Genomic DNA, 12,107 nt, shown 5'->3' on the forward strand with positions numbered 1-12,107 from the left:
TACTAAAGAATGAAATCTAATATCCAGTGGCCATTTCTACTCCCCAGTAACGTTAAGTTGGAATACCAAGCTCATGTAGTGGTGACAGAGAGATATTTCTCAGATTTTTACAACATGAATATCTTCTTGAATCAATACTCCCTTTCCTCCAAAGTTATCCTAAAAAAAAAAAAGGAGCAAATCAATATTTTTCAGCCAAATTTCAAACGACTTATTCTAAAATATTTCTCAGAGTTATGAATTTCTATAATCTACAGGTTTTTTACTTTGCTTAAACTTGCCTATTTTAAATTTATATATATCAATACAGATTAATACTTTGACAGACAATGTATTCTCTTAATCTCCTTAAGAGAGTATCTTCTAGTTTTATTTTTGTTGACTCTTCTGGCCAGTGACATGTCCTTTCTCTCTTGCTCTTTCTAAGTGAAAAGGACAGGTTAAAAAAAAAAATCTGACCCTTTGGTCTATTTCCACAATCATTATCATCAGGCTCTAGTATCAAGAGATCCTGAGTGGAAACTTGGAACCTCTCGGTTTTAATGTTTTAAATATAAGGGAAGTACAAGAAGGCTCTTTAAAATAAACTTCTTTAATTGAAATTTAATAAGAGAGTAGAGCTTAAATATTCTCCTCAAAAGAAAGTACACATTTATCATCACACCGTGAAGTTTAAATACCTTCCAATTTTGTTGATTATACTCCAATAAAGCTAGTAAAAATTAAAAATAAAATTACTTCAACTAAAACTGATACTAACTTTTGAGAGGGTTAAGGATAAAAGGCATTAAGATAAAAAATGACCAAAGGCTAAAAAGGAGAAGACACGAAACAGGAAAGGATATTAAGAAAATTATCAGAAGAGAGAAAGTAAATTAAAAAGTAAAAAAAAAATGAGGAAGTAAAAAAGCATAGAGAGGAATAAAAATAAGGACAAACAACAATAAGGGAAAACATAGGAGACATGAAATGAGTGTAAGATGGAGGTAATATAGTTAAAGTTTAAAAAGAAACTACAATCATGTCAAGAAGCATTCATTTCTCAAATGAAAGTGTAATAAACCTAGACAGACCTTTAAAGGCTGGAGGTGGAGGCTATGAAATACAAAGACAATATATTTTGTGAAAGAGTTCTCTAATAAAATTAAATTTAAATAACTTGTGAGTTGAACTTCATAGACTCTTAATCAGTTTCTTGAATACAAAATTTGCAAGATAGATATCTTTTTGAATATCAGTTTAATGTAGCTATTCAAAAGATTATTAAGTTCCTACCTATGAAGGATGATAAAAATAAGTATCTCTAAGAAAACACACTATAAGGGAGCCTGGATGGCTCAGTGGGTTGAGCCCTCTCAGCTCAGGTCATGATCTCAGGGTCCTGGGATCCAGCCCCGCATTGGGCTCTCTGCTCAATGGGAAGCCTGATTCCCCCTCTCTCTCTGCCTGCCTCTCCGCCTACTTGTGATCTCTCTCTGTGTCAAATAAATAAATAAAATCTTAAAAAAAAAATAAAAAGAAAGCACACTATAGAAATATAAGAAATCATCAGATATACCTAAATTTAGACAGTAGTGTTAAAATAGTTACACATAAGGAAAATTCTAAGATGAGGTTCTTATGATATTATTATGTTTAGTGGAAATCTGTTTACTTCTAAAAGAGTGTCACCCTTGGGGAACTATAAAACATAAAGAAGAAAAACACCCATGTCTCATTATTATGTTGCTAGATAAGTATAAAGTATGTAGTTTGGGAACTTTAAAACATCAAATGAATTTGGGCTGTTTATTCTTTTTGCTATCCAGTCAATACACTGGCAGACAATTTTGAAAAGAAAACACATTTTACAAAAGCAATTATTCATTTTTATTTTGTTTACATTGCACTGAAAATTTACATCATACTTTTACAAAGTTTTTTTCATAAAAATATACTTCTTTACAAAAGTGTATGCATTAATATAAGAGGAGTAGCCAGTTGCAGAAGAAACATTGTTTAAACAAGATCTTAAATGTATTAACCTTAACATTAATGAATGAATCATTGTTATTGCAGTCATTTGAATAAACAAGAATAAATAACTCATGGCATAAAATTTAAAACAGCATCCTGTCAGTAGAGTACAATGTTGAGAAAATTGTATGAATTTCCAAAACAATGTATCTCAAAGTGGTTTACAAGAAATTCACTAAATGTTGTAGAGATAGATCCAAGCAGCGCTTCCGGGTGCAATGATTTCTCTTAGGCACTCTGTCTCATGATACAAAAAGTCGAGACTGTTTACAGAGTTTTCCGCATTTGAGAGGGACAACAACAAAGAGTTCACACTGGGTACAGAATTTATTCAACGAAGTAAAACATGCTATAAAAGGAAGACAATGGCCTATTAAATCAATATGCTGGCATTGCTGTGATACAGTTGTAAATGAGCCACCAATAATTTGCAAATGCAAATCTTAATTTGATGATGAAAGAAATCTGTCATATCTGAAACCTGCTTCTTGAGAATAAGAGTATAGAAAGTTCAAAATACATGAAAATTTGGAAAATCTACGACGTTAGGAAATAAATTTGTATTGGTGATTTGAAAGTGTAAATTTTTTTGTAGTCATTATATTTATGGACTGGTCCAAAATGTATGTCTAACTCACTGTTAGATAAAAGTTAAAAGCTTAAAATCTTATACTTCTAACTCATTGTTGATTAAAGTTCAAAACCATGTGAAATAAATTTGGAGACTCAACTAGAAGGAAAATAGGATATATCATAGATTAAATATAGTAGATTAATAGGTTCTATTTGGTCTTTCAAAAACTTTGGAAAGTGTGGTAAAGGATGATAAGTTTGGTGTCTCAGATAACTGCAAAATCATCACTATTACAGATAATTTTTGCCAGCTAGAGTGGTTTCTGGGTGACAAAACAGGCAGAAGCGAGGTGTTAAACACTGCCCCATGACTTATGGAATAATATTGGCTATAACATAATGAGGGAAATTGGGAGACTAGCACAATGATCTTGCCATTTGTAGAAACCATGATAACCAGTCTACAAAGAATAGCAGTATGACACTGAAGAACAAATACCAGAAAGAGTCAAATCAGAGTAGGCAGTCTTATCTCTTTTGTGGCATGAATTCACTCATAAACACTTCAGGGCATGACTCAATCTGAAATAACCATGGAAATAAGGAAGACAATGACTCAATTAACAAGAACGGATACTGGATAGAGTGGTGTGAAATACAGACTCATGGGTATGATGTAGCTCATGACAGTTAAAGAGAAGTCAGTGATCTATTGACTCTTGTAAGTATAGCTCTTATTTTCTACCCTATATCTTTTTTTTTTAAAACCCAGTCCCTCTAATATACTTTATAAAGCACAGAAATACTGATAGTGGATGCTCCTCCAATATATGCAAATAAGTTTATGTTTTAGAATAATCTCCTTTTTAAAAAAAGCAAATAAACTGTGAGTAAGCACTCTCAGAGTGCAGCCAAATTTCTGTAAAACTCTCCATGGTAAACATGAAGAAGAATTATGGTCCAGTTTATGAAAAAACACTCTTCTCTATCATTCCTCAGGAAAAGGTGACCCAGCAAGTCCTGAAAAGTGTGCTTTAATTTGTTTAGCAGTGAACTAAATGTGCACTGTTTTGTGTGTCGATTTCCAAGCTTCTGAAGAAGGCAAAGAGTTGCCGAGTTAGACCATTGTGCAGACCGTGTTCAAGTTGGGATCGAAACGTACTGCTTTCCCTTCCACTGACTTTGCGTTGGTATCATACATGGGGTTTTCAAAAGCTGCTTGGCCATTGTTATTTTCATGAACTGAACATCCTGTATACTGTGTTTTGGGTGCAGTCCTGTTGATGAGAACATTGATTAGCTATGAGTTAATGTTCTTCTAGAAACAACAGAGTAGGACTCAAATATAACATACTTGAGTTATCATTCTTAATGCATAATGTAACTTCAAAATATTAATTGAGAAATCATAAGCTCAACACATCGAATTTGAACAATTCACCAGTCACTTGTAAACCCTGAGTGATTTTTATTATTTACATATAATACATATTAATGTACACTACCAATATGAGTAATACAAGTATAAATAAATGTATTATGGCTATTTTCATCAATTTAAATTTTCTGATGCAATAATAAACAACCATTGTGAATTTGCATGTATAATGTAAGTAATTATGGTGATGATAAAATGTATATCTCATTACTATCCATCCATCCATTCATTCATTTTTCAAATATTTACCAAGCTTCTGTTATACCAGGCATGAGCTTGGACTTTGGATACAGAATTAAAAAAAAAAAAAAATACAAGGAAGGCATCACTCTCATGGAGCTCATAAGGTAGTAATAGAAAATAATCAATCAATAAATATTTATAAATGAGTTAAAATAAATGAGTTAAATGAGGTAAAATAAAATGAGTTAAATGAGTTTAAAATATAATAAATGAGTTAAATGAATGAGTTAATGAGTTAAATGAGTTAAAATAATGAGTTAAAATAAAAGGAGTTAAATGAGCTAAAATAAAATGAGTTAAATGAGTTAAAATAAAAATAAATAAAATAAGAAAAATAGCTAATAAGAAGTGTTCTGATAAAAAGGAAAGCTGTTGATATGACAGGAAGTAACAGGGACCCACTTTAGGAACAGTAATAAGAAAAAGTATCTCTGAGGTAGTAAAATGTAATCTGAGACTTGAAGGACAAGAAGAAGCCAGTTCTGGACTAATTAAAAAGTATTTCAGAATGAGCAGACAACTAACATTGAGGCCTAATTTGGGATGGTACTTAGAGTATCCTAAAAACATACTCAATTTCCTTAAAAATGACATATATAAGAACAGGAAACTCAAAATCTCAAAGAAGAAGTGACTGTACTGATAACTAAGTCATGAAAATAGTTTCCAAAGAGTTACTGATAACTGAACATTTGATTTTACTTAACAAAACACATGGATTCTAGGCCAGCTAGTATAACTTGCTGGTCCTGATTCCTTCTTCCTTTTTTATTTCTCTCTCCTTTGGCATTTCTGATTTCTCGTTTCCCACATTCCACTGGATAATTTGCTGACGTTCATTATGGTATAAAGGCGGACTTGTTCCTACCTGTTTCTGGGACCTAATTACTAAAATGGATATACCTCAAAATAGATCTGCTTCTCAACTCCTATGTTTACACCAAACACCACAAATTTCAACTACTTTATCATATTTTGCATTTGTATTATATTATTTTATTATCCCTAATGCATTTTCTGAATTTTTCTCTGTATTAAGGATTGTTAGATGACTTGTATGGCAATACATTTTGTTAAAGCTATCTTAAGTTTCTTTGAATGGGATCACCTAAATAGTTATATTGCTTACAACTTGCTCCTGCCAGGTGCATAATTCTAATGAATAATATTTGTCTCTATTTTTTCAAACTATATTCACAATAAAATCCAGAAGAAAGGGACACCTGGGTGGCTCAGTGGGTTAAAGCCCCTGCCTTCGTCTCAGGTCCTGATCTCAGGGTCATGGGATGGGAGATGGGAGCCTGCCTCCCCCACCCCCTCTGCCTCTCTGCCTACTTATGATCTCTCTCTTTCTGTCAAATAAATAAATAAAATCTTACAAAAAAAAAAAAAAGGCAACATCATTTTCTTCTAATTAAGCAAGAATCATGAAGAGATAAAGAAATGTTATAAAAATATTGAACAACAGCTTTAAGGAAAATAATACCAAGTTTCAGAAAAGTTTACAACATCAACAAAAAATAACTTAAAATGAATTGAACTTTTACTTATAAGAGCTAAACCTATTATACTCTTTGGAGAAAACATACAGGTAAATCTGTTCTGGATTCATGACCTTGAATCTGGCAATGGTTTCTTAGATATGACACTTCAAGAACCAATAACAAAAGAAAATAGATAAATTGGACTTTACCAAAATGAGGAACTTTTATATATCAAATGACACTATCAAGAGAATGAAAATGCAACTCATAGGAAGGGGGGAATATCTGTAAACCATATATGTGTCATGAGTCTAGTTTCCAAAATCTATAAAGAACTCTTAAAATTCAACAACAAGACAAATGACTCAATTAAAAAATGGGCAAATACTTGAATAGGCATTTCTTCAAAAGAAAATGGCCAAGAAGCACTGAAGAGATGCTCAGTGTCATTGGTAATTAGGGAAATGCAAATCAAAACTACAATGGGATAGCACTTCACACATACATTAGGATGACTATAATAAAAAGAAAGAAAAAGAAAAGAAAAGAGAAAATAACAAGTGTTGGCATGGATGTGGAAGAAGTAGAACAGTCATACCTTGCTGGTGGGAGTATAATATGGTGCAGTTGCTCTGCAAAACAGTTTGGTGCTTCCCCAGTAAGTTAAATGAACGATTACCACAAACCCCAGCTATTCTGTTTTGGGGTATACACCCAAAAGAATTAAAGCTGGTGTCCAAACAAAAACTTGCACAAGTGTCTATATCAGCGCTATTCACAACAGCCAACATGTAGGAGCAATCCAAATGCCCATCAACTGATGAATGGACATATTTAAACATAACACATTCAAACACTGTGGAATATTATTCAGACACATGCTATAACATGGAAGAAACTTGAAAACATTATGTTAAGTTTAAGAGACCAGGTATAAAATATCCCATAGTATGTGATTCGATTTATATGAAATACCCAGAATAGGCAAACAAATGCAGATAGAAAGCAGATTACCAGTTGCCTAGGGCAGGGATAGGAAGAGTGGGGGATGACTGATTAGAGGGCACAGAGTTTCCTTTTGGGATGATGGAAATACTCTGGAACTGGCAGTGGGGGCCCCATGACATTGTGAATATACTAAGTGCCACTGAACTATACACCTAGGATGGCTTAAATGGTTTCATGTTATGCATATTTTACAAAAATAGTTTTTAAAGAAAGATCAGAATAGCCTGCTTTATAGATTAAATTTAGTGATGAGTTTTTCTCATTAATAAAATCTGATATTGACAAACAAGGCCTAAGGTGCTGCTAAAATTCAATAGTTACACATTCATGTAATATTAAATAAACCATTCTTAGATAATCTAGACTGAAATTTATAATAATATCAGTTTTCAAAAATATATAATAACAGTCATTTAATTATCCCATTATCTACATATCTTTTTCTTGATAAAGGATAGTCCCAAAGGGCAGACAATTGTATAATGAAGCCACTTGGGATGTTGGAAAGGACATAATAAACAAGGACAAACTAATAAAATGTACAGTCATATAGTTGATATATCAGAAACACAACATTAACTGCATAGTCTAAAAGCAGCAGAAGAAAAAAAGAAGATTAGAGGATTTTACCATCTGTCTGCCTGGGTAAAATTGGTCAGCATTGTCATGTGAACTAAAGAGGTCTGGACACAAGCTTCTTCTTAGTTCTCTAAATAAATCCGGCAGCAGGTATCACATCTTTGATTTAAACCTTAATCTGGTTTTGTATCCCTAAAGTCTCATTATGGATAATGCAAAACTAACTGACACGATTAAGTATGTACCAGGAAATATAGTCAAAAGTAGGAAGGGTTAAGTTGAATGTTTGTGGGAATGAACAGAGCAATTTTTGTTTTATCGTGTTGTGGTGATGGGAGGCAGGTCGGGGAAATGAGGTTTTTAACAACAGTTGCAATATCTGGCACACATTATTTTCAACAACCCAGGAGAAAATGGAAATTAGGATTTGAAAGGGAATACTAAAAGGAACATGAAATTGAAGATTTTGGAAATGTTTTGTAGGTGAAATCAACAAACTTACCTTTGTTTATAAAGATAAAATCCAAATCCTGCAAATATAAGTGCAAAAAAAGGCACAAGAATAGCAATGGCCACAGAACTACTGTTGGTACCATGAGGCTGATTTGAAGAATTTGAGCCTTCTGACGTGTTCAGTCCTATAAGATTAAAAAAAAAATCAACTTTATTTGATCACAATTGATTTTTATATTTATGAACCCGTCACTTTCTTTCTTTCTCAAGATATCTATTTGGAAAGAACCTAGATGTCCATCAACAGATGAATGGATCAAGAAGATGTGGTATATATACACAATGGAATACTATGCAGCCATCAAAAGAAATGAAATCTTGCCATTTGTGACAACATGGATGGAACTAGAGCGTATCATGCTTAGCGAAATAAGTCAAGCAGAGAAAGACAACTATCATATGATCTCCTTGATATGAGGAAGTGGTGATGCAACATGGGGGCTTAAGTGGGTAGGAGAAGAATCAATGAAACAAGATGGAATTGGGAGGGAGACAAACCATAAGTGACTCTTAATCTCACAAAACAAACTGAGGGTTGCTGGGGGGAGGGGGTTTGGGAGAAGGGGGTGGGATTATGGACATTGGGGAGGGTATGTGCTTTGGTGAGTGCTGTGAAGTGTGTAAACCTGGTGATTCACAGACCTGTACCCCTGGGGATAAAAATATATGTTTATAAAAAATTTAAAAAAATATCTATTTGGAAATGTACATAGGAAACAAAGGTAATTCATGAAACTCCTTCAACTCTTTTCCGTACAAGTTCGTAGAGAGCATTCTATGTATAAGGCCTTTTTCCAGGGAAGGAGGCAGAATAAAAAATAAGCAGTGTCTCTGAACTGAAGAGTTTATAGCATTGTGGAAAGAATAACATGACAGAAATAATCGTAGACATCAAGCATGAATTAATGATCAATGTGCTTTAGGAAGAGAAGAAATAATTCCATCTGGTGGTGTGTAGGAATGCATTCGGGAGAATATACAAGTGAGGCTGGCTTTGAAGAATTCATAGAACAACGGATGAAGAAGGAAGCAGGACCATCATAAGCCCAGAAGTGGGAAGGTGAGCGGCATGTTTAGAAGCTGTGACAAGCACTGGTTGTAGCTGTGTGGAAAGGATGTAGAGAGAAGTACGTATCAGTGTGGTAGGAGTAGGATGCTAAAATGGAAAACTGTGGTCAGGTCCTGAAAAGCCATAAGCATCATTCTAAAGAGTTCAAACTTATTAGCTACTTGTGGTGAGGGACAACAGAGGGTTTTAGAAATAAAAGCCCCTGTGATAAGACATACAATTTAAAGCAGTGACTTGGGTGGGGTGGACTTCAGGGAATCTGGACTAGAAACTAGCCTACTTCAAAGGTCATAGCAACATCCCAGATAAAAATGGAAAATGATCCGTATCCTAGAACACTTGGAAGAGCATGAAAAAATAGATGCAGGAGAACATTTTGTAGTTAAAAAGCAACAGAACCTTTTTGTGAGGATAAGATGTAAGAGGGCACAGAATGAGAAGGGTTCCACTTGGGGGTGAGTAAATGGCAAAGACATTAGCAAAATTAGGAAATGAGAAGAATCAGGTTGGTTAACATGTTGGCATAAGGATCAGGGGAGAGAAAATAATGGAAAGGATGTATTCTGTGTTTTGCTTTTATTTTCCCCAGAAAGAAATAGCTCCTTTTTTTTAATAGGTTCTGTTTTAGACATACAGTACATGCAAAGCTTTTGGGAATAGTTTGCATAAACATCTTGCATTAAATTACACAACTATGTTAATGTACTGTGTCAACAAATGTTTTATCTGGTTTTCAAACTAACACAATTTTAGGCAAGACATTATCTGAAATGACATCTTGTTATTGTTCACTTAGAGAAAGCTCATTTCCCTTTTTGATAAAGAGTTATGTACAACTAAATCACACCTTAGTCCAGGTTAAAAGTTAATACCTTATTTCTACCTTATTTTTCAGGGACTCAGAATATTTATGTAAAAGTTCGAAGTAATGGAATTTTTAAGATAAACATCAAATAGTACTTTTTAGAGCCTGAATTTATTCTTTATATATCAATACCACCGTAAAATAATGGGAGACAATATACCTTAGGAAAATTACATACCAAAAGCTATGTTAATAATTATATTCAAGAAAGACCATTAAATGTCTGTGTACACTCTAGAAGAGTTGAGAATGTTGAAACCTGTGCCTCCTACTACATGAAATTTACATATCTGAATAGCATAAAGCCCCAAAATAGGGTCCATTCCTCAAAGTTATTTTCCCTTTCCAGACCATATGACATTTTCAAAGTGCCACTACATTTTTGAAAGAGAAAGTTGCAACAATATTCAAACTGAAGAGAAGTACTGCAATTCTGAATAAAATAAAATAATTTATAGTTTAATATTTTCTTTTATATTTGCATCACTTTTTCTCTTTTTTACTTGCTAAGGGCAAGACAGTGTGTCATATTTATTAGAAATATGACAACAACCAAGCACTGTACAGGGTTGGTACATGGAGAATCAATATTTTGAAGAATGAGATTATTTAAAAGGCTATCAAATATATCAATGTATAATCCTGACAATGCAAAATTCAAAATGCAGGAAGTGTGCCTAATGTACAGAATCCACTGTACTTTCTTATGATGTCTGGAGTAATAAAGGAACTACATGAAAATGAAAATGAATACATTACCCAGTCTTTGTAGTCCAAATTGCCCATAATCTTTGCCCTGAATAAATCCTTGAAATACGTAAGTAGCTCCATCAGGCTCAGCAGAAACCTAAAAATATTTATAAGGTTGATTAAATCTGAAGATTGGACACAGCTATATTTTCCCAGCCTTAATAAATATTCAGTTTTACTCTCAAATGAATGTTATGCAAAGTTCCTAACTCTGTATCTTCCTCCTACGTAAAACATAGCATACTGTGTAAATTTGCCATTGTTAAAAGCAAAATCAAAATTTTCACTTTTAACTAATTAGGATATTAGAAAAAGGGGGTTGTTATTACTATAATGATGTAGAGATTTCTCTTAGGCTAAGATACCTGCTGTCAAAAAAAAGGACAATGATATGATGAAAGAGAATAAAGCAAATGATCAATTAAAAATTAAAATATAATAGGATGCTTGGCTGGCTCAGTCATTGGGCATCTACCTTTGGTTCAGGTCATGATTCCAGGGTCACAGGATAGAACCCCACATCAGGCTCCCTGCTCGGTGGGAAGCCTGTTTCTCCCTCTCTCTCCACTGTGTTCCCTCTCTCTCTCTCTCTGTGTCAAATGAATAAATAAATAAAATCTTTTTAAAAATTAAATATAATAAAACCATACTTTGTAGATTTTATTCCTGTTTAGCATGCATGCCCGCCTTCTCTCCTCCTCACCAAGCTTTCCATCTCATTGAGCTTAGTCCTGTGACTTGCTTTGGTCAATGGAATGTGGGTGGAGTTAACAAGAAGTCAGTTCTAAGCCCAGGACTTAAGAGGCATGTTTCCATTATAATAAGTGAAAGAAACCAGTCACAAAAGACTAAATATTGTATGATTTCATAAATAAGCATATTCCAAACAGAGACATCCATAGAAACAGAACATGGATTTATGGTTGCTTAGAGTTAGGGTGGAGATATGGGATGAATGGGTAGGGTGATAGCTAAAGGATGTGGAGTTTCTTTTTGAGGTGATAGAAATATTCTAAAATCAACTGTGGAGATGGTTACACACTTGCAAATATACTAAAAACCACTGAATTGCATACTTTATACGGGTGAATTATAGGGTATATGACTTATATCTCAGTGGAGATGTTTAAAACACATTATCCCTCAGAGCTTCTGACATCTGACAAGAGAATATGCTGTGGGTAGCTTCTGCTTCTCCAGGCTGGGCCCCAGAATAAGATATCTGAAGCAGACCTGAACTTGCTACCACTTGCCTCAAGTGGCACCCACAACTAACTTTGACTCTGAGATTTTGTGATTTTGTCTAATGTTGTAAAAGCTGACTTTAACATGCATCTTGCATGTATATAAAATTCTATATTTAAGAAGTACATGTGTACTGTGATTTGATCTCTCTTTTTTTTTTTTTTAAGATTTTATTTATTAATTTGACAGAGAGAAATCACAAGTAGACGGAGAGGCAGCCAGAGAGAGAGAGAGGGAAGCAGGCTCTCTGCTGAGCAGAGAGCCCAATGCGGGACTCGATCCCAGGACTCTGAGATCATGACCTGAGCCTTCGGCTCAGGTCAT

General features: G+C 33.9%; 1 protein-coding gene across 1 annotated transcript in view; it reads right to left on the bottom strand.

Moving 5' to 3' along the window:
• Positions 1-1,868: 1,868 nt before the first annotated feature.
• CSMD3 (CUB and Sushi multiple domains 3) overlaps positions 1,869-12,107 on the bottom strand; it is a 439,117-nt gene continuing 428,878 nt past the window's right edge. Inside the window, exons 56-58 of the mRNA XM_059395523.1 lie at positions 10,548-10,635; positions 7,844-7,979; positions 1,869-3,866 (exon numbers count right to left, since the gene is read on the bottom strand). Of these exons, the coding sequence (XP_059251506.1) occupies positions 3,707-3,866; positions 7,844-7,979; positions 10,548-10,635 (384 nt within the window). The 3' untranslated portion in view covers positions 1,869-3,706. The remainder of the gene's footprint in view (positions 3,867-7,843; positions 7,980-10,547; positions 10,636-12,107) is intronic.

Source organism: Mustela nigripes, chromosome 3 (genome assembly GCF_022355385.1).
Source record: "Mustela nigripes isolate SB6536 chromosome 3, MUSNIG.SB6536, whole genome shotgun sequence".
NCBI classification, from domain to species: Eukaryota; Metazoa; Chordata; class Mammalia; order Carnivora; family Mustelidae; genus Mustela; species Mustela nigripes.